We start from the raw sequence: 20,501 nt of genomic DNA on the forward strand, positions 1-20,501 counted from the left end.
GTTGTTCAGTTCTGGTGCCTTGCTGTTTTCCAAACTTCTTCTTTGTTTTGTATCTGTTCTCAGGTGGTACAGACAGCACTGTCAGAAACCCAGGACCCAGAAGAGGTTTCCGTCACAGTTAAGGCCTTCATGACTGCAGATTTGCCCAATGAGCTCATTGAGCTGCTGGAAAAGATTGTATTGGATAACTCTGTCTTCAGTGAACACAGGTATTACTTTGTTACAGCTGTAACACAGTGTATTTTTATTCCTGTGCAGAACTGTTTCAAAAACAATTTTCAAAGTTCAAGTGGGTTGAGTGTCTGTCTTCTTTCTTACAGAAATCTGCAGAATCTGCTGATCCTGACAGCCATCAAAGCTGACCGTACTCGTGTGATGGAGTATATTAGCAGGCTAGACAACTATGATGCTCCTGATATCGCTAACATTGCTATCAGCAATGAGCTCTTTGAAGAGGCCTTTGCCATCTTTAAGAAGTTTGACGTCAACACCTCTGCAGTGCAGGTCAGTTTTTAGCTCTCAGACAGCTACTCTAATACTGGAATATTGTTTCAGAGGTGTTGAGTTTGTTTTTTTATTTTTTCAATTTCCCTAGGTGCTGATTGAACATATTGGCAACCTGGACCGGGCCTATGAATTTGCTGAACGCTGCAATGAACCAGCTGTATGGAGCCAGCTGGCTAAGGCTCAGCTACAGAAGGGCCTGGTAAAGGAGGCCATAGATTCCTACATCAAAGCTGATGACCCCTCTGCATACATGGAGGTGGTGCAGGCTGCTGATAAGAGTGGTAAGAAATTTTTGGGCTCATGCAAAACCATATTCAGACTGTTGTTTTTCTTTTAACTGCTAAGCACACGATCCTTGTGGATTTGCAAAACTTGTGAAACCATGGTAGGAAGAATAAAACCTGAATTTTTATGATTGATCATTGAGAAGGCAGGGTTTTAGAGTGTGTCACTTGTTTGCTACTTCACTGGCAGTCAATACTTACCACCTCACCTGTAATGAGAAGCTTGTTGTTTCACTTTTGTCGGAGTATTCGCTGACAGTGGCAGCAAGTGCAGCAGAATTTTTTTTTTTTTTTTTTTTTTTTTTTTTTTAAAGCATATACCGCCAGCATAAAGTGCAATCAAGGCAGAATAGCACAGCTAGGAAAAGGAGACAGTAACAACCTCACTGATGTCCATGTCCATTGTTTCAGGTAACTGGGAAGACTTGGTCAAATTTCTCCAGATGGCTCGTAAGAAGGCCCGTGAGTCCTATGTGGAAACAGAGCTCATCTTTGCCTTGGCCAAAACCAATCGCCTGGCAGAGCTGGAAGAGTTCATCAATGGGCCCAACAACGCTCACATTCAGCAGGTTAGCCCAACTCTCAAACAGCCTGCTGTGAATCAGATGTCAGGTCAACAAAATGAAACATGTCTTTGTTGAATCTGTTCTGTAGGTCGGTGACCGGTGCTACGATGAGAAAATGTATGAGGCTGCGAAACTGCTATACAACAACGTCTCCAACTTTGGTCGTCTAGCCTCAACTCTGGTGCACCTTGGGGAGTACCAGGCTGCTGTGGATGGGGCTCGCAAGGCAAACAGCACCCGCACCTGGAAAGAGGTGTGCTTTGCCTGCGTGGATGGAAAGGAGTTCAGACTGGCGCAGATGTGCGGTCTCCACATTGTGGTACATGCCGATGAGCTGGAGGAGTTGATCAACTACTACCAAGTAAGAGGGAATTGAAAGTATTTTGTGCTCAACTGTGTACCAAATTAGTCTACATATATGGATGCACATTAATGCAAACCCTCCCTCTTGCCCTTCAGGACCGTGGTTACTTCGAGGAGCTTATCACCATGCTGGAGGCCGCCCTGGGCTTGGAACGTGCTCACATGGGGATGTTCACAGAGCTGGCCATCCTTTACTCCAAGTTCAAACCTCAGAAGATGAGGGAGCATCTGGAGCTATTCTGGTCGAGAGTCAACATCCCAAAGGTCCTGAGAGCAGCAGAGCAGGCTCACTTGTGGGGAGAACTGGTCTTCTTGTATGACAAGTATGAGGAGTATGACAACGCCATCATCACCATGATGAACCACCCCACAGATGCTTGGAAAGAAGGACAGTTCAAAGACATTATCACCAAGGTACACTTACATGATGTTCTAAACTATATGATATATGTATAATGTATACATTATACATTAGCATATTTTGTACTGTAGTTTTTTTTTTTCTGATCCAGTGTTTTATCCATCTTCAATCATTATTTAAGGTATTTTTCCTTCCTGTTGTAGGTGGCCAACGTGGAGCTGTACTACAAAGCCATCCAGTTCTATCTGGAGTTTAAGCCATTGTTACTGAATGATTTGCTCATAGTGCTTTCTCCCAGACTGGACCATTCCCGTGCTGTCAACTTCTTCAGCAAGGTACACTTCAATCATTGATAATAAGGCAGAGGAATAGTGGAATTTTTTTTTCTAGGATTGCAATAATAATTGTTCATTTATGTTCACAGGTTAAACAGCTGCCTCTTGTAAAACCCTACCTGCGTTCAGTACAGAACCACAACAACAAATCAGTCAATGAAGCACTTAACAACCTCTTCATCACGGAGGAAGACTACCAGGTGAGGCACTTTAATAGCAATGTTGTATTTTGTTGAATCGTTTGTGTCAGAAATATCCTTATTTTATATCATTTATATGACCCTCGTGTTAGGCACTGAGGACATCAATAGATGCCTACGACAACTTCGACAACATCTCACTGGCCCAGCGCTTGGAGAAGCATGAGCTGATTGAGTTTAGGAGGATTGCTGCCTACCTCTTCAAGGGCAACAACCGCTGGAAACAGAGTGTGGAGCTCTGCAAGAAAGATAAGCTCTATAAGGTGCTTTTCAAACTTTCAAAGAATGGTTCATTCACCATGACCTCCTTTGTCAGTATCTTCCTGAGACTCATGGGGGAAAAAGGTGTTTTAATTTTTACTTTTTGAGGATAAATTAAGTGTGGAGGTGGTAGAGAACACATTTCAAAGAAAAAATATTTTTAAACTTAAGTTTATTAAAATGTTATAACACATGCACTGCAGTGGACAACGAGACATCATTGATGTCTAACATAAAACATTCAAAAATGCAGAGAGGTGCGTCTGAAATTATTAGAGGAATCAAACAAAAGCTAATGTCCACCACAGAGGACAAAAATTAATGGCTGAGTCTCAGACAAACCGTTTCATTTGACAGATTTCATTCCTAAACCTTTCTCTGTCCTCTGCAGGACGCCATGCAGTATGCATCAGAGTCCAAGGACACAGAGCTGGCAGAGGAGCTGCTGTCCTGGTTCTTACAGGAAAACAAGAAAGAGTGCTTTGCCGCCTGCCTGTTCACCTGCTATGACCTGTTGCGGCCTGATGTGGTGCTGGAGACTGCCTGGAGGCACAACATCATGGACTTTTCTATGCCATACTTCATTCAGGTCATGAGGGAGTACCTTAGCAAGGTGGGCCACCTACATTCTTTAAAGCCACAGTTCCGTTAGAATTCAACACACTCTGAACCTTTTCTGCTGCTTTCTGTTAACCAACTTAATTTCGTATTCCTCCATTAGAGTGTTTTATTAATGGAAAAATATTTCACATTATTTTCTTCTATGCTGCACTTCTTCTCTTTCAGGTTGATGCAGTTAAGGAACAGGTGAAAGTTAAAAGCTCTGTTTTTAATCTCAGACTATTTAGCTCAGAAGACTGCAGCCTTGAGTGTGCATGGTTTAAGCTTTACCACCCATTACATTCTCATTTCGACACAGTCACTGAGACATCTCTCAGACTGACACTTTGCAGATCTACAATGTTGCCCGATAACTACAGTCTCCATAAAGAACTGTAGAATCTGCTGCAATAATCGGGGACTGGAGATTTTTTTACTTAACACTTTATATATTATTTTTCAACTAACAGATACTCAGAAAAACTATGAATGGCTGTAAATTATTTGGCAAGATGACCTAACATGGTACCTCTTTCGGAGCCCCTGAATATCTTTATTTTAAAAACATGCATGTCAATTTGGCCTCAGGATGAGATAGTAATACATTTTACAAATGCTTCATCAGGAGTGCAAAAAAAGATGATACTCAATAATTCTGTAAAAAAAAAATCACATCAGCAAGCACAGCATTTTTTTATTTGTTTTGCAACTCACTTTGCGTGTTGACAAAGCAGCTCCATAATATACTGTTTATATCCATTGGGTTTGTTGAAGAAAATGCACTTAACTGATGAACCCGAATAACGATTCTTTTTTTATTCTGACTAAATAAAAATGAGATGTTGTTGACCACTTCAACAAGTAAAACATTTTTTATTAATTCACTTAAAAGTGCATTTCCTTCCAGTTAGTGCCACTGAACAACATGGTTGATGTGTTTTGAATTACTAGCTTGTTACTGGCACAAGCATGTGTTTAAACATGTATCGCTGATATGTAGCTGCAGCCTGTTCTTTGTACCTGGCTTATTCTAGTGTGCAATGAACTGTAGGGTGCACCTGGTCTGACTCGCCGGCAACCATCCTCGTCCTCCCTCCTTTTCTTCCCCCTAAACTGCATCTCAGTGCTGCGGTCAGTGTAACACCTACGCATGGGACAAAGATGCTTCAGCTTGTTGGAACTGTGTGCAGAGGACTAAAAATGAAATAGCTACTCTTAATTTGAAAGTACACTACTGAATGTCTCTTAAATGTATCTCTAAACAATCAGAATCCAGCTGCTGCTGCTTCTTCCTCAGGGTTGGATGTGTATCTACTCTAAAAATTCTTTAAAGAATTCACTACTTCCATTGTTACTTCCTGGCAGGCCACCCAGGCAGTCCTACCAAAATACATTCGTTAGAGTTCATCTCCTCCTTCTTTCTTCTGTGTCCTTTTATTTATCATAGCTGTTATAGGAACAAGAAAGGATTTGAGCATTATTACTACTATTCAGTACAATAGGGATTGCTGTGCAATTTGTGTGCTACATTTGAAAAGTTTCATTAAATGATTCTGAATCAGTCCTTTTAATCTGTGTCTGAGCAAAATCAGTTCATATCTGCAGCCTACTATCTCTCACAGACTAGTAAACTGTACTGTATACTGTACTGGAATCTTTTTTATTTATTGATTTATTTTCTTTTTTGGGTTTGTTTTTACTTGCTATGTTGTGGATTCATTCTAAATTGTCTTCTGTATTTGCCTTGCAGGTAGATAAACTAGAAACCTCAGAGTCCCTAAGGAAAGAGGAGGAACAAGCAACAGAAACGCAACCTATTGTCTATGGTAAGTCTCTGTTCACATCAGTGTCTTCTCTAACTGTAATCAAATCCAAATATCAGAAGACTTCTGACACATGACACTTCTTGACCCCTATGGTTATCCAGGGATCCTGCTGACAAACTAAAATAAATAGTTTAAATACACAGTTATATTAGTGTTTTCCTTTCCTTTTAACTTTGTTTTTGGTTTGAAAGGAAAGTATTTGACTCATGAAATTGTAAATTTGCTGCTGTGAACCATTAAGGGCCAGACAGCAAAACAATGAGCGGAAACTTACTGTAAGATCTCAGAAGCTATCATGTACTAGTTCTCTCCTGGTTTATGAGTAGGATCATTTCTTTGTTCATGTTATAAATCATAAACACTTGTTAGTATTTCTCCGTAACATGAAATATGGATGAGTGGTAAAGTTTAACAAAGCATTTTTAGGTATCATCTATGAAGTGTTAAATGAAGTGAAGTCCTGCAATCAGTTTCTGGTTCTTGTATGTTCACCAATCATGCCCAAACTCTGCTGACTCATACATATCCCGATTTTCCACTTTTTTAACCGAACATATCTTTTCCTCACCAATGTGAGCAAATCACATGAGTAGCCACATTACTTTTGTTCCATCCAAACTTTATAATATGGACTCATTATTCATAATCAGGATACAGATAATATTTTATATGCAGAAGTCCATTTTCAGTTTGGATCATGACATTGGTTAGTTGAGTAATAAAAAAAACTATAATCATAGAACCATCAGATTCCTTTAAATGAATATAATTCTAGCAAGTGACACACTGAGCAACAACATATATGAAAACAGACGTTACTGGATAATACATTACTGCTAGTAAGTATATAAATATACTAACTGTGTTGTTGCTATGACAGAACATATGTTTGAAAGTTCAATTTAGAATGATAGGTTTATTCATTTTCTCATAAGATATTCTATTTGGGGGGGGGGGGGGACCCGAAAGGGGCAGCAGGAAAACATACACCAACCAAGCATTCATGTTTCAGAGAAAGAAAGTGAAGGTAGCACATATCAGGGAGTTTCATCAACAGGTCATGGGTTAAAGTTTAGCTGAGACAAGAAAGCACCAAGTGTTTTCCATCAGTGCAGGCTCCAGTCGAAATCACCAGTGACCTGAGTTTCTGTGTCTGCCTTGCAGGCACACCCCAGCTAATGCTGACAGCGGGCCCCAGTGTACCTGTGGCTCCTCAGCAGCCTTATGGCTACGGCTACCAGGCACCTGCAGGATATGGTCAGCCAGCAGCTCAGCCAGGCTTTGGCTACGGCATGTAAAGTCCCTCGCCCTTCTCTCCACGTGTAGGCTGGAGCTACCATCCATCCATCTCCCACAGTCCTTCACCAGACCTTTAGTCTCTGCCCTCTACAAGGAGCTTGGGATAATACCCACAAACTTTCTTTTTTTTTTTTTTTACAGTTTTCCCCTTTTTTTTTAAACTGTCATGAAGGACTCAGTTTTATTTCTGTTGTCAAAGAAAAAGATTGAATCACACAGATTAATTTTCTCACATTCCGTGTTGACTAGATAAATTTTTCTTCTATTTTATTTGAATGGGAAATGGAATAAGTACAATGGGGGGCTTGTGGGAAGAGCTAGTCCTCTTCTCAATATAAAAAAAAAAGGTCTGTTGTGAAGCATCTGATTTGCACTCTGTAGTGAGAAGAAATTAATGTAGAACCTCTTCCTTTTGATGTGTGAGCAGCTTCTTCTGTCCAACTGTAAAATGCATTTAATTATTGTATATTCAGACACAAACTGCTACAATGTTCTTCTATATTTGAACATGAGACTGCCGCTTCCATGACCACAATCCTGAAACACTACGTTGTACCTGCCCAGTCCTCACACACGCTTCAGGGCTATTTCTTGAAGAATATCCAAGAGTATTTTACATACGATTTTCAGGAAAATTATTCTTTCCATCAAGGCCTATGCAGGACTCCCCAAATAAATCTGCAGTCAGATGACATTGCCATGTGCTTTAATTACCGCTCTAACATGGGACCATTTTGCCTCAGGAGGGACTGCAGACATGCTTGTGTTTGACAAACATCCCACCCTCTTCATTCTGTGGTTTGTTTCCTCTGGTCGTCTTTTTAGGTTACTGAAGTGGAGTGTGCAGGAGAGATTTTTCACTGGATCCTCCTCGTGTCCTTTTGAGGGTTGCCTTTAACCTTTTCATTTCACATTTCCACTCAGTTCAGAAACAGCATCAGACTTGTGGTAATTTGAGGTTTTTATCAAAGGTTAGTGTGTATACAAGAAATCAATCATTAACTCCTTTGGACTTATATTCTTATCTAAATTACCTTAGATTTAAATTGTGCACTTAAGATACTTGATTGTGCATAATCAGGATCATAATGAATGAAACAGCAGTTGTGTTTTCCACTTAACAATAAAGGCTTCTTGTTTGTCAGAAAAGTGTGGTTGTGTCTTAGATGTGCGTCTTTTGCTTTGCATCTAATGAATTTACCACACATTATCAGAAATTATTCTGAAATGTGAATAAATTATGAGCAGAGCAATCAGGTTTGTAGTTCAGTGTAAAACTGTACAGTGCAGTGTGGTCACACCCACAAAATGACTTCTCAATTTCCAAACACAATGTAACCATGGTGAGTCTATCAGAGCCAGACAAACAACAGGAAATGTATAATGGATTTTGTATAGCTTTCAGTTAAAGTGAAGGGGAGATGGAGTGCAATCAGACTGACCATATCTGAAAACCACTTCTGTGGTTTCACTCCCACAAGTTTTAAGGACCTCATCCTTCAATCATGCTGCTTATTCTGCTCTACCTGAAAGCCACTCAATTAACAGTTGGGATCAGATTACATGTCATTCAGATCAAGCCTCAGAGCCGATTCTGTGGTTTTTGAAGCTGTACTCTGATTTATAGTGTAAGATTCTATTACTTTATCACCAATGTAGTGATGATGAGGCAGCAGCACCCCCTGATGGCACACAGAGTTTGCTTAGAGTAAAGCACAACAATAAAAAGTCCAGTCGGATTTAATACAATTGTGTTACATTGGAAACCAGGACAAATAAGATACTTCATAGTTTCATGGGAAAAAAAAATAGATCACAGTATTTATCAGATCGAAGCAATTCTATTTTTGCACGACAGACTCATGTTACATCTGAGTGGTCACTGCCTCCACTTTATTCCCAGGAACTAAACACTTAAATGATTCACTAATTTGATATAACAAAATGATTTCAGTAGAAAATAACTCATAATTTAGCAGTAATTAGTTTTGAATACGACAGACATTAAGTGTATTTCTCTATATTTGACAGTTTGTTTCACAGACATGTTTCATCAGTTCCCTTTCATCTGATTTATACACTAATTCATAATGAATGGCATTGAAACTCCTAAAGTAAAGAGAAGTAGTTGTTTCATGTACTTGGGTCATTCGTTCTATAAAAATAGAAACTCATGGTAGCTTGGGTTAGTTTATGTTGAGGGGTGGATTTAACTGAGATATATGTATGTATGTAGGCAAGTACATCTACAACTCTAGTAGAGCTTCAAGTCTCCAGAAACACTATCAATCACATCAGCCGGGCCTGGACCAATACCCAGCACAGTACGAGATCCAGGTGCAATTTGAGTCCTTCCTGAGTCCTGGATCAGGCTAACAGGAAGTCCTATTTCTTTGGCATGGCCCAGCAGATCAATCAGGGTGCTCTCATCAGGAGCCTTCACCACCACCTTGGGCTGGCCGCAGTACTCCCACTGCTTGAGAAGCTCTGGGTTCCTGCGTTGGACCTGCTTGTAAGCTGCAACAGCAGCATGGGAGCACTGGGCAGCGACCTTTCCTTTCCCCATCTTCAGGTCATTACGGACCACTAAAATCATTTTGAATTCTCCTCCTTCTCCCATCACACTGGCCTCGCCGGTACTGTTCTCTATTGCCTCCTTATGGCCTTTGGATGCCGGGCAGAGGCGTCCCCGAAGATGCCAGCCCAGGAGGAGGCCACAGCCCAGTCCTGCTGCCACACCCAGGCTCAACTGTCCATACAGCAAATTCATGTTTCCCCTGCAAAAAGCACAGTGCACCTATGATTATATTTAAACAGCGGAGAGTAAAAGCGTGTAAGAACTAACAAAATACGGTCCATTGAGTAACTGTTCAGCAGCTTTCGGCTACTAGCGCCCCCAGTTGTCATGGAAACATAGGCGTTAAATTGTATCTTCCCTTCCGTATCAGAACGGCTTCAGGTTTCATTTATGGAAGCTTCTGAAAAGCCACTCTGTCCCCGGGACCTCACAGCCAAACAGCACGGACTTTGCCGAAATGAGTGCGTCTCCAAAAATCTCTTGGTCTGACCGTTTCTATACACCTGACTGAGTTACGACTCACAAGCTAACAAGCTAAAAAACTTTTAAAGTCAAAGTGGCGCGGCTAAGTTAGCTTCCCGGCTACAAGCAGGACTCCCCAAAAACACCACTTCAGTCCAGAAAATAACACTTCACCAACAAATAGGCTTGCGCGGATAAGTTTCATGGCCACTCTGTGTCAACACGAAGGACAAGAGTAGCTGTCTCATCTCCTACCTGCTAGTCTCCTCGTCGGTCCGGCGACACGAATGTCTTACACTCCACTTTTTAGTGGGCTCTCAACAATGACGTCACAATAAGGCGACTTTAAAAGGAATAAAGCACTACTCATTTAAATGTAAACTTAAATACGGTTGTATAACACATTGACGGAAATATTTGTTGTAATAACTATAACTATCTAAATAAATTTTGTTTCCCAAATTCCCAACAGCAGAACAAGTTAATGTAGAACTTGCCATTTCATTGTGTAGTGAGTACTTCATTATTAAAAGTACTAATGGACCACACCCACCTTCACGTTGGACCTTCATAATGGTCTTTGGATAGATGCACTGACATTGTAATTAGACTCTCTTCAGTTTTCTTTATGATGTTATAAGGGTTAGGGTTACCCAGTCTATTGGCGAGTCCCAGGAATTTAACCTTTTAAATTCAACAAACTTTGTTTTTCCCCAAGAGGCAATTTAAGAAAGTGCTCAGGTGTGGTGAGGTTGAGGTGTTGATATCTTGAGGTCGCATGTGATGCATTGATCCACTCGGCCTTCAGGTCCGTAAATCCCTGGGAGTCCCCGCCAGTCACCCTCACCTCTCACCTTTCAGACGGAAGGTGAAGAGACTTTAACATCAGCTGAGTTCACTTACTTTAATTTAATTAAGTACAAGATCACAGAAGTGCAAATAGGTTTCATTTAACACACAGATGGGGATGACACCCACTACCTGTACTCCTTTCCACAGGGCCTTGGCACAACACTGACACCAGCTAAACGCACATTTGATAGTCAAGGAGAACAAAAGTTATCTGTTAATTTTTTTTGTGACTTATGAAACAGACGTACTTTTTAGTCTTCAGTTACCTCTCACATTCGTACTTTTTCTCCCCCTACAACAGCAACACAAGCCTCAGCAAATAGCCTTATTGTGGGTCTACCTTTTCTGGGGAGGCAATTTCAAGGAATTCTTGTTGAGATTTTGAGAAAATTACTCTTTCCAGCAGTGAGGTAAATGAAAAAAACTTTAGCTGTGGATATTGTCATGGTAGGACAAAATGTGGTTCATAGGAACTTTGTTTGCAGTCTTTGTATACAGCTATATTCATTAGCAAACACAAACATGGCATCAGTCCTCTAACTCTCTGCTAGAATGCTAACAAGTGTACCTATTTGTGTGTCAACAATAAAAATGTGACATTTTGTATTTAGTACTGTTCTCGGACTGTCTTTGTTCTCATGTTGTCTTGGACTTGTTTTGGAAATTCAGTGCAGCTCTGTCAAATCAAATATCAGACAGACTGGGAAATATGTGCTCATTATAGCTGGTCTGATGGTCTGAGAAACTACACTGACATTAACAGCTGCAATGCGTCACAGTGTCATTTGCTTTATAATGATGGCACCGGTCTACCATCATGAATAGCAAAAACTAGCACACAATAATTAGGAAGTCTGCCCCTTGTGTTTGCAGTTCAGTGCCTCCTGAAGTCCTCTCTGTTCCTGTCTAAGCAAGTTGAAACATCAGGAAGCTACAGTGCTGTTTGATGAGCACACACACACACCTGAATCATTAAAAGATTCAAATTTTCATGTGATGCTAGAAGTGAAAGACACTTTCCAAGATATTCATGTTAAATATTTCATAAACTTATCAGTAAATACTCTAATGTCGCCATCATTTTATCGTTATTGAAGCTCCTCCAGCTGCTAAACAACTACTGTCCCTATGAATGCGCTGCTTGGACAGAGCGCTGTATAGAGGAGTATAATTTCATTACTGTGTGATGTTATGTGTAGGACTGCATTCTACCTCATATATCTGTTCAGCTGTCTGTAGGGTTAGAGTTAAGATCTTTAATTTCTTCCTGATGTTCGTCTTCCACAGAAAGTCTGCCCAGCTGAAAATTAGCTCTTCCAGGAGGATTCTGGGAAATTTGTGTTTTCCACAAGGATTCTGTCAGCTACTTTGGTATGTAGTCATCCAATAAATGTGTCATAATTATTTTAAAGAGCAAAGTTTGGCTGTAAAATGGTGAGAGAGTGTTACACCCCAGGGTGTAGGGGGGGGCGCAGATGTAACATAGGGCTAGCTGCCCACCTCTCTCAATGTCTGAATCAACATAGCCAGCACGACAAAGCTCAACTGTCAGAAGTAGATTTTATTATCCCCGGGTGTGAGTGTGACCCAAACAACAAACCAAGCCCTGGACTTACCTCAACTAAAAGAAACAAAATAAACAAACAAAAAAAATACAGATACCAAACCTCCTCACATTTGAAAAACAGGCCAAAACAAGATTAGAAAATGAAAGGGTTTCTCACCCCTACTGCTGCTGTAACATACAACAACATAGAAAAGACATAGGCTCTTAACAAATTCACAGAAGAGCACACAGGACACAAAGGAAGCTGGCTGAGCTACAGTGAGAAGGGTGGGGAGGCCATCTTGGTGGTTAGGCGTGCCATTTAAAGCCTATCAGGAAACAGCAGCCAAGACTCAACCTACACACACACACACAGGCGCACACACTCACACAAACAGGGAAGCAGAACCCCATAACCGAGAGAGAGAGAGAGAGAGAGAGAGCTAGAGAGGAGGTAATAATTAGCATGTGGTGGAGTCAGAGGTCTCCTTCAGCTTCTGCTTTGCTTTCTCCTGCAGAAAACAAAGGCAACCAAAAGCTCAGCAAAAGTTTACTGTTTGGTAGGAATTTTACAATCTGGTGTGATTCACTATGCTGGTGAAGGTTGTACTTCTGCTCTACATATGCTGTTCGCCACCAGTCCCGAGCTTGTGCCTACATTCAGTTAAAGGGACGTATTCGATTAGAATGTCGCTATATTATAATATTACATTTGTCATATTTTAATTTGTTTTGAATAAATCTGGAGGAAGAAGAGGAGGTATGTCACTCACCTTCCTGATGTAAATCAGTTGGCACTTAACGATGTTTTCCTTTTCAGAAAGAAGTTCTGGCGCAGAGTTTCCACATCCTCCTCCTCCTCCTCCCACATTTTTCTTATATCTGCTATCTGTTGCCAGAACTTTATTTTGAGAATATACACCTTTTTATGTGAGTAACTCATTTATTTATTTCTATCTTATTAAATGCAGACTTTGTAATTTTACTGTTGCTTTTTGCTCTGATGACAAAGACAGGGGAGGATTGATATAAAGTTGCTTTGGTTTCATACTCTTTCATTTCCCTGCTGTGGAACGTATTCTCAACTGCTGTTTCCTTTATGAGCTCTTCAAGTGTCTGTCTGCGTTTGAACATGTAGTCATGGAGCTCCCTCTCCTGACCGTATCCAGTGCTAACCTGACAGAGTCTCCTCCTGAGCTCCTCTGTTTTGCTGTATACACAACAATACATTCATCTTTGCATAATCTTTCTTTCTGTCTTTGTTACATCTTTCTCAAGACTGAGAAGTAAATAATCCATAATTCTTGCTGAGATACAAACTCGATATCTGCCATCAATTACCTCTTTAACATCTATGTCAAAGAACATCTACGAAGTGTGAGCCCAGCATGGTATTATTTTCTTCCCCTGAATGCCTGTTTAACCCAATTTGATCCATTTCAGATATCTACTTCAATAAAAACAATGTTTTCCACTGACATGAATCCACTGATTGTCTTTATAATGAGACATGATTCAACATTGTGTTATTACAGTCACCAGGATCAGCAAGGAGCAGAGGAACACACACACACATACCACTGTACACTATCACTGCATACTAAGTACATACAATCATTCTGAGCAGCTACAATAACATGTTTGCACAAACACAAAATAAAATCTGACAACTAGATTTATGTCGAGGGACAGTCATAGTGTTGTGCTTATGCACAGTAATTTCATGTTAGCATACTATTGTAAAGAGACAATTTACAATTTTATCAATGAATATGTAACTTTGGTTTTACTACCAGAAAATATGAACGAATTCTATAATTCTCATGAATATTCAACACTGGGATATTTCGATTTATTGTTTGCTCTACCTTTCTGGAGGTGTGTGCTGGGATTACGTCCACATTACATCCTCCATTGTTGGTATAAATTGGAATGTAGAGATTCGCCTGTGTTCTTAGCTCACCTTTTTCAAGGTTGCAAGCTGAAAGCAAACCACTTTAAATGCAAGCTTATTTTTCAGGTAGATTCTGCTCTGAAGGCCTGATGAGCTGTGGTTATGGTGGACATTTTACGCAAAATATTGTCATTTTAGAGGCCAACATTATTGTTCAATGAATGTATATTTCTGATAACTGGGGCAGAGCAAAGATGTTGTCTGAACTTGCTAGAATTTCCCTCTGTGGATTAATCAAGTATTTCTGATGCTGATTCTGACTGTTCCCAAACTATTTGGCAGTGTTGTCAGAATGAATTTCTCTCGCTCTCCTGCCTTCATGCACATTTCTGTGTTCTAGACCAGGCTGTGTTTCACTTACATGAACTAAAAGACCTCAGCAATGTGACTTCTCAGCAATATTACAGGTCGGGACCTTGCAGGAAGTAACTGATCTGGCTTCAGTGCTAAGGCTTCTGCAGCTGCCACAGCCTGTGCTTGACACAAATATCATCCATGTTTAGATATTAAATGTGGAGTATATACACTGTCCTCGCTATGACCATGTAAATAAGACTGCAGAACCTTCTTCTTTTGAAATGTACTCCTACCGTACCTTCCTTGTAAGGCCCCAGGAGAGAGTGACTCAAAAACCTAGGCGATGTGTTCATGGCCACTGGAAACAACTTGTATGAGTGGGAACACATTGACCTGGAGAACAAAGTGCTACAAAGTTCTTTTCTCTCTGGTAAACAAGGTGATGCTGAAACTCAAACATAGAGATACCATTTAGGTCTTCTGTCTCTAGTTATGACCTGAAAAAAGTTATGTCCCGGGGTGTTGGGACATAGCTGGGCTCTCTTTGCCCAAATGCCACTCATTCACTCTCTGTGAAACCTTCTGAGAACTGAGAAGTGTTAGAAGTGCGCTCCAGGAAAGAGATCCATTTATTTATAGACCTTTAATTAGACTGGCTCTCTGGAGGTTTTACCAGACAAACGATGAAGTTGCTCTCTCTTTCTATCTTTCTGTGTCTCTCTTCCGTCAGTCTGCTCTCTCCCCTCCCCCGGCAACCCTGTATCAGTTCTTCATCCCTCACTGGCCCCCTCCATCACCACACCCTGTACTCAAGTTATGATGCAGTTCATGGGTAGCGTTCTTTTGCCCCACATTGCCACTGGGGCTCAGCTACAGAATTTATTTGAGTCCAGTGCTCATTTTTGAGGATACCACATCAGCTGAACGGTGAGTTTGCTCTCTCTGCTTGAAGTGTTGAAATGATTAAATGACATTGACATTACAGCCTTTTACATTGTGAACGTGTCATTTTTCCTCCTGCAGTACAGCGTGTCTATCTCGGTTTAAAAGGTGGAAGCAGATTACAGCTCATTAACTTTCTCATCCTAAAGTGTACGTGCTCCTTGTTGAGTTTCTCACTGTCCCTTGCACTAGAGTTACTCAACAGGTCGCGGTTGTTTTGGTTGAAATGATTGCGCAATCAAGTGCTGGAGCAGTGCTGTGCTACTGTGTCTCACACAAGCATCAGTGTTGTTGTAAAACCGTTTCCTGTGCATTTCTTATGAATAATGCATTGAAAAGTAATTCAAAACAAAACAAATTGTTTTATAGAATAAAGCAGACGCTTGCTGAGGTAAGTTGCTTGGCTTGAATTTATATATTTTGTGTTGCTAACAGGATATTGCACACTGACACACTTTGTTAAGCCTTCATTGTGGGGCTTCATTGTTCTACTCTGTGCAAGAGAAGAAATGATAGGTTGTATTAAATACTATTGTGCATGAAGAAATGATAAAGAACCTCTAGTGTATGCTCATGGTTTAAAGTCTCTGATGAAAAGCTTTTGTTTATGGTTCCTTGAGGCAAAGAGGAGCTCTCCAAATTCCTAGCAGTCTAATTGCCTGAGAAGTTTCTTTTTGTGTGTGTGTGTGTGTGTGTGTGTGTGTGTGATTTTTCTCCCTGTGAACATTCAGTTGCACAAATCAAACTGCAATGTACTCACAGCTCCAAATATATGTTAGGACGGGACAACTAAACCTGCTGGACGTGCACAGTGATTTTATATCTTTTCAGGCCTGTGACAATACAAAAAGATTAAAAGACCAGAAAAAGTGTTTTCCTCACAAAACTCAGGGTGTTAAATTTATATTTTTTAGGGTTTTTAGGGAAACGTTCAACGTTCAGCGTAGCTTACAGTAATATCAGTGCTGCAGTGTTGGTAACCTGACAGCCATAGGGAGTGTTAACGCATGGAAACAGGAGCCAGAGGCCCAGACATAGGGCACAGGATAAATGGATTAAGCCTCGACTGTGTTTGTGTGCATGTGTGTGTGTGTGAGAGAGATTTTGACAATTCCACCAGATGGTGGGCTGCATACCTCTGTGGCAGACTCCCCATCTCACTGCTCACTGACAGATTCCTAAGAGACCTGAAGCTGTGTAGTGAGACACTCAGTGCTCTTATGGCTTTAAGCATGTGTGAATCTCCTTTGAGTTAAAAGTGATGGAGCAACAAAGAGCTAAATGTTGTCATACACTCTATCAAATAATTTATTCACGTCAGTCTTGATACTTTGTGCAGGTGGGCTTAAAATTGAGTGCCGGAACAGAAACATTATGGACTCAATGTGTTCCCAGTGTCAGCACCAATACTAATCAAAGTGCTCATTGGGTCATGTACAGACCTGATTGGGTTACGAGCAATCTGCAGGAGCAGGAGAACACTGGCTGGTCAGCAGGTGTGTGGGAGTCTATCCAGACATGTCTGTGTGTGGAGAATGTCTGGGGTAGTTGTACATTGTTGCATGTGACTTTGTGTTTGCTGTTGGCTCACATCAGGTTTAGATTTGGAACTATACGGTGTATATGATACCACACTGGAGGCCCCTCTCTTTTCTCAGCAGGACTACTTGCTGGTGAACAAGATGGCAGACAACGGCGCTGAAGGGGAACTAATTCAGAGGCGTCTTGGTGTCAAGGAGCAGCCAAATGGAGAGCTGAGAGGTAAAACACGCACATTTCTCTGTAAAGATTAAGAAGCTGCAGTAATTACTTGACTTTTAAGTGTCAACTCCTTGTGTGCTTATTTATGGGTGTACTTGTAATATTCACACTGTGTGGCTAGACCCAGAGCTCTTTGGGGATGAGAGAAAGCAGAGGGACAGAGAGGAGCGGGAAACCCTGGTGTTATGGAAGAAACCTCTACTTACATTCCACTACTTCACTCTGGAGCTGCTCATCACTCTTCGACAGTGGATTTGGAGGTGAGGCCAAGGTTGGAGGCGTCCTCCCCCAGAAACACTGCTTCAACTCTGCAGAACTGCACTGGAGAAGATTTTAGTTCATTCTGTGAATGATTAATACTAGGGGGAAAAGCAACTCTGAGCACAATGTGCTCATAGTTGAGAACCCTATAAAATGAAATTACACAAAGCAGCGAATAAAAGATGATTTTATTCATGTGTGAACACTGCAGTGCAGACAGTGGAAAGGGCATTCTTTAGTGGTGTTACTTTAATTTTTAAAGGTGTGTGCCAGGCAACAAGAACACATGATGGCAGTGGAAAAAAAAAAAAAGCCAGCATTGTAATTTAAACCACACAGAGACACAAAACACCAGACAGGAGGTGACCTTCTCTGTGCTATCGTCCCAGAGGCCTTCCTCTATCATTGTTTAGTCTTCAGTCAGCGGCCTCAAAATCAAGAATGCACAGGGGAAAAAAAAAGATAGATCACAGGATCATTTTTTCCTCATAACTCTGCAACCTGACTTTACGGTGCTGAAGGTCTTTCCATGTCACAGACCGATGTTACCTCACCATCAAAACAACAGACATCAGACCAGACCATGTCAGGGTTTGCCTGAATGCCAAATTCCCCACACTGCACACGTCTTTTACACACCTAGTAATCATTGTTGACACTGAGAGCCCAAAAGAGGGTCAGAATGTACTCCCAGGGAGGCCTTTGTGGTTAAGTGTGTGAGGACAACGTGTTTATTTTCTAAACTACAAGAGGATGTGGTGAGCCGCAAGCACCATGAGCAGTGTTCTGACTGAGGGAAGCTGCTGTTCACCAACATTCAAAACACATGGTGTAGTAAATGCTGCAGAAGGACACATACAAGCACACCACGGCTCAGCGTGCAGCTGAATGTGGACGGGGTGGTTAGTAATTCACTGCATGTGTACTGGGAGTCCTCAGGGCAACACAAAGCTCCGTGCGGCGGCCATGCTCTCCGCCACAGCTATCATTTAGTGTGAGGGCCTTTAAAGTTACTCCACCCAGGAGCCGCACCTGCTGTGGTCACCGGCTGACCTGAGGCTGAACTTCCCTCTCCCCCTAACCCCGACTAGTCCTCTGCCATGAGGCTTAACCGGAGCTAACTATAACCCTGACCCTGGCCGCTGACCACGCCACAGTCCTGGGACTTTATGGTGGCAGTTCATCCGGTTGATTCCGTCATTGTATATCAGGTCCCCTTCAGACAGAGGCAGCTCAGCACACAGGTGAGTCGGCTACTGGGGGGAGAAAAACGCGTTGGTTTCACTAGCGGCTAACTGCGCTGGACGCTAACGGCTACATGTCATTTACACATTTATTTTTTTTCTAGCTAACTTTAGCATTAACAAGTAGAACATCTAACGAACAAAGTTAAAGGTCACATCTTGTAGAGAGTATGTTTAATTTATTACGAATAATGTTAAATAAAGTTAAAGGCAGACAACATCATTCTTTCGACAAATCTGCCTGTAAACGTGATGGGAAGATTTCTGTGCCTTTGTGATGTCACAGCCGTGCAGTCACTATCCTCAGCCACACCCCCAGCATGGCCCACACACAGCTGTCTTTACTGAACTAATCCAGCAAGCTACAGAGCAGTCAAGTGTTGAGGAAACACTTCACTTGAAGTATTACAGCAGCTTATAGTCTGAGTTTGACTGCTCAGCACATTCCAGCTCTAATGATCACCTTTTGTATTTACCTGAGTTTTACCACGCTATGGTCGAAAGCTATAATTTTGTAGTTGACCTTTTCTTGCATGACTGACAAATGAGAGAGGAAGTGCAAAGTACTACTTCTTACTATGTCAAAACTTACAATAAATATGAAAAATATGCTGCAGTTGTTATTATTAATATTATTATTTTTGTTAGACAACACTGGCAGGGGTACAACAGGCAACAAAGCCCTGCTGGTAAAGGATACCTGTGCTTTTAAGAGGGGCCTTCTATTAGTATCATAGAAAAAAGTGCAAGTATAGCAGAAAAAAGGTACAATGTTATAGTTATATTAAAGTTAATTTTTTTGTAAGTAGCAATTTTATCAAATAAATATGAATTAAATAGTTCTCCCCATGTCCCCGTGCGTGGGTTTCCTCCGGGTACTCCGGTTTCCTCCCACCGTCCAAAGACTAAACTGTCTGAATGTGAGCGTGAGTGGTTATTTGTCTCTGTCTGTCTCTGTGTGTTGGCCCTGTGATGGACTGGTGGCCTGTCCAGGGTGTACCCTGCTTTTGCTCAAAGTGAGCTGGGATTGGCTCCAGCACCACCTGCAACTGGGAAATGTTAAAACCGGTAGAAGAACGGACGGACGAGTCAAATACACTTTCATTTTAATTATGCTGTGGTAAAAACTGTATAAAACTGAAATTATTATGAATACCAACAGTGTGAAAATAAAAAAAAAAGCTTGTGTTTACTGTACAGGACATCAGGATAATTAAAATGTCTTGAAGTGTGTAAACTGTTGGTCATAAATCAGAATCCATAATCTCTCAATACAAGCTTGTACATAAACCACACTCTCTATCATCAGTGATTAAGTGCTTTTTAATCATCAATCATAAACTGTGTAAACGTGCTTGATTCACTTCCAGCAGATGTCTCTGTCTCCCCTAAACCAGAAATGAAAATCAAGTTCAGTCTCCTCGGAAGTAGAGCTAAAAAACTGCATGCGTTCCTTTCTCTAATATTTTGCGCTATCATGCTTTAATGATAACTCTTTGACTCAGTGTATCCTCTTCACCTTTGGCTTCTCACACTTGCATCCATCATTTCCACCTTCATTTTCTATTTCTCCTTTACCCAGGATCTGGCAGCAAAAACAGACTGTGTTTGGCCTGCTGATCCTGCTTATCCTCCTCTCCATTGCCTACTTTGTTGACGGAACACACCAAAAGGTGATTCTAGAGTATGGATATTTTTCCTAGCATATCATAATATATAAGTGGCAGGTACCTTCAGTCCTAATTTGGCATCAACTGTGAGAAGGCAGTGAACACTGAACTATTCGATGTTGATGTAAAAAAGAAATTGTCATAAAGTCCGAGTTAATCATGGAGTACAGGTTATAGGGTTTGTTAAAACTTTTTTGCTACTATAACTTAAAAAAAGGGAACAAATGTCCCTTAGCAAGACACTTAACCAAGTGTTTACTCTGAAGTCGATATATGCAGTAGTCCATTTATTTATGCATAGTTATATGTTGTCCCACTTCAGCACAGATATT

General features: G+C 41.1%; 3 protein-coding genes across 6 annotated transcripts in view; 2 read left to right on the forward strand and 1 right to left on the reverse strand.

The window, feature by feature from the left end:
• cltca (clathrin, heavy chain a (Hc)) overlaps positions 1–7,768 on the forward strand; it is a 29,526-nt gene extending 21,758 nt beyond the window's left edge. For all 3 annotated transcript variants that reach the window (XM_029518604.1, XM_029518605.1, XM_029518606.1), the window contains 12 exons: positions 64–209; positions 321–504; positions 596–788; positions 1,203–1,360; positions 1,446–1,718; positions 1,817–2,134; positions 2,285–2,416; positions 2,506–2,616; positions 2,709–2,879; positions 3,269–3,490; positions 5,228–5,303; positions 6,468–7,768. In XM_029518604.1, coding sequence (XP_029374464.1) covers positions 64–209; positions 321–504; positions 596–788; positions 1,203–1,360; positions 1,446–1,718; positions 1,817–2,134; positions 2,285–2,416; positions 2,506–2,616; positions 2,709–2,879; positions 3,269–3,490; positions 5,228–5,303; positions 6,468–6,601 — 2,118 coding nt within the window. In that variant the 3' untranslated portion in view covers positions 6,602–7,768. The remainder of the gene's footprint in view (positions 1–63; positions 210–320; positions 505–595; positions 789–1,202; positions 1,361–1,445; positions 1,719–1,816; positions 2,135–2,284; positions 2,417–2,505; positions 2,617–2,708; positions 2,880–3,268; positions 3,491–5,227; positions 5,304–6,467) is intronic.
• Positions 7,769–8,332: 564 nt separating this feature from the next.
• Positions 8,333–9,951, reverse strand: ptrh2 (peptidyl-tRNA hydrolase 2). Its single transcript, XM_029519537.1, has 2 exons — positions 9,898–9,951; positions 8,333–9,379 (listed from the first exon to the last, which is right to left on the reverse strand). The coding sequence occupies exon 2, from the start codon at positions 9,370–9,372 to the stop codon at positions 8,857–8,859; it is 516 nt and encodes a 171-aa protein (XP_029375397.1). The 5' UTR covers positions 9,373–9,379; positions 9,898–9,951; the 3' UTR covers positions 8,333–8,856.
• A 5,148-nt stretch (positions 9,952–15,099) lies between these two features.
• LOC115054218 (vacuole membrane protein 1-like) overlaps positions 15,100–20,501 on the forward strand; it is a 55,364-nt gene continuing 49,962 nt past the window's right edge. The window contains exons 1-4 of one of the 2 annotated variants that reach the window (XM_029519310.1): positions 15,100–15,218; positions 16,895–16,994; positions 17,116–17,254; positions 20,082–20,172. In XM_029519310.1, coding sequence (XP_029375170.1) covers positions 16,916–16,994; positions 17,116–17,254; positions 20,082–20,172 — 309 coding nt within the window. In that variant the 5' untranslated portion in view covers positions 15,100–15,218; positions 16,895–16,915. Of the gene's footprint in view, positions 15,219–16,894; positions 16,995–17,115; positions 17,255–20,081; positions 20,173–20,501 lie in introns of those variants that run through there. The other variant, XM_029519312.1, reaches the window with a different exon arrangement.

The sequence above is a fragment of the Echeneis naucrates genome, chromosome 14 (assembly GCF_900963305.1).
Source record: "Echeneis naucrates chromosome 14, fEcheNa1.1, whole genome shotgun sequence".
Classification (NCBI taxonomy): Eukaryota; Metazoa; Chordata; class Actinopteri; order Carangiformes; family Echeneidae; genus Echeneis; species Echeneis naucrates.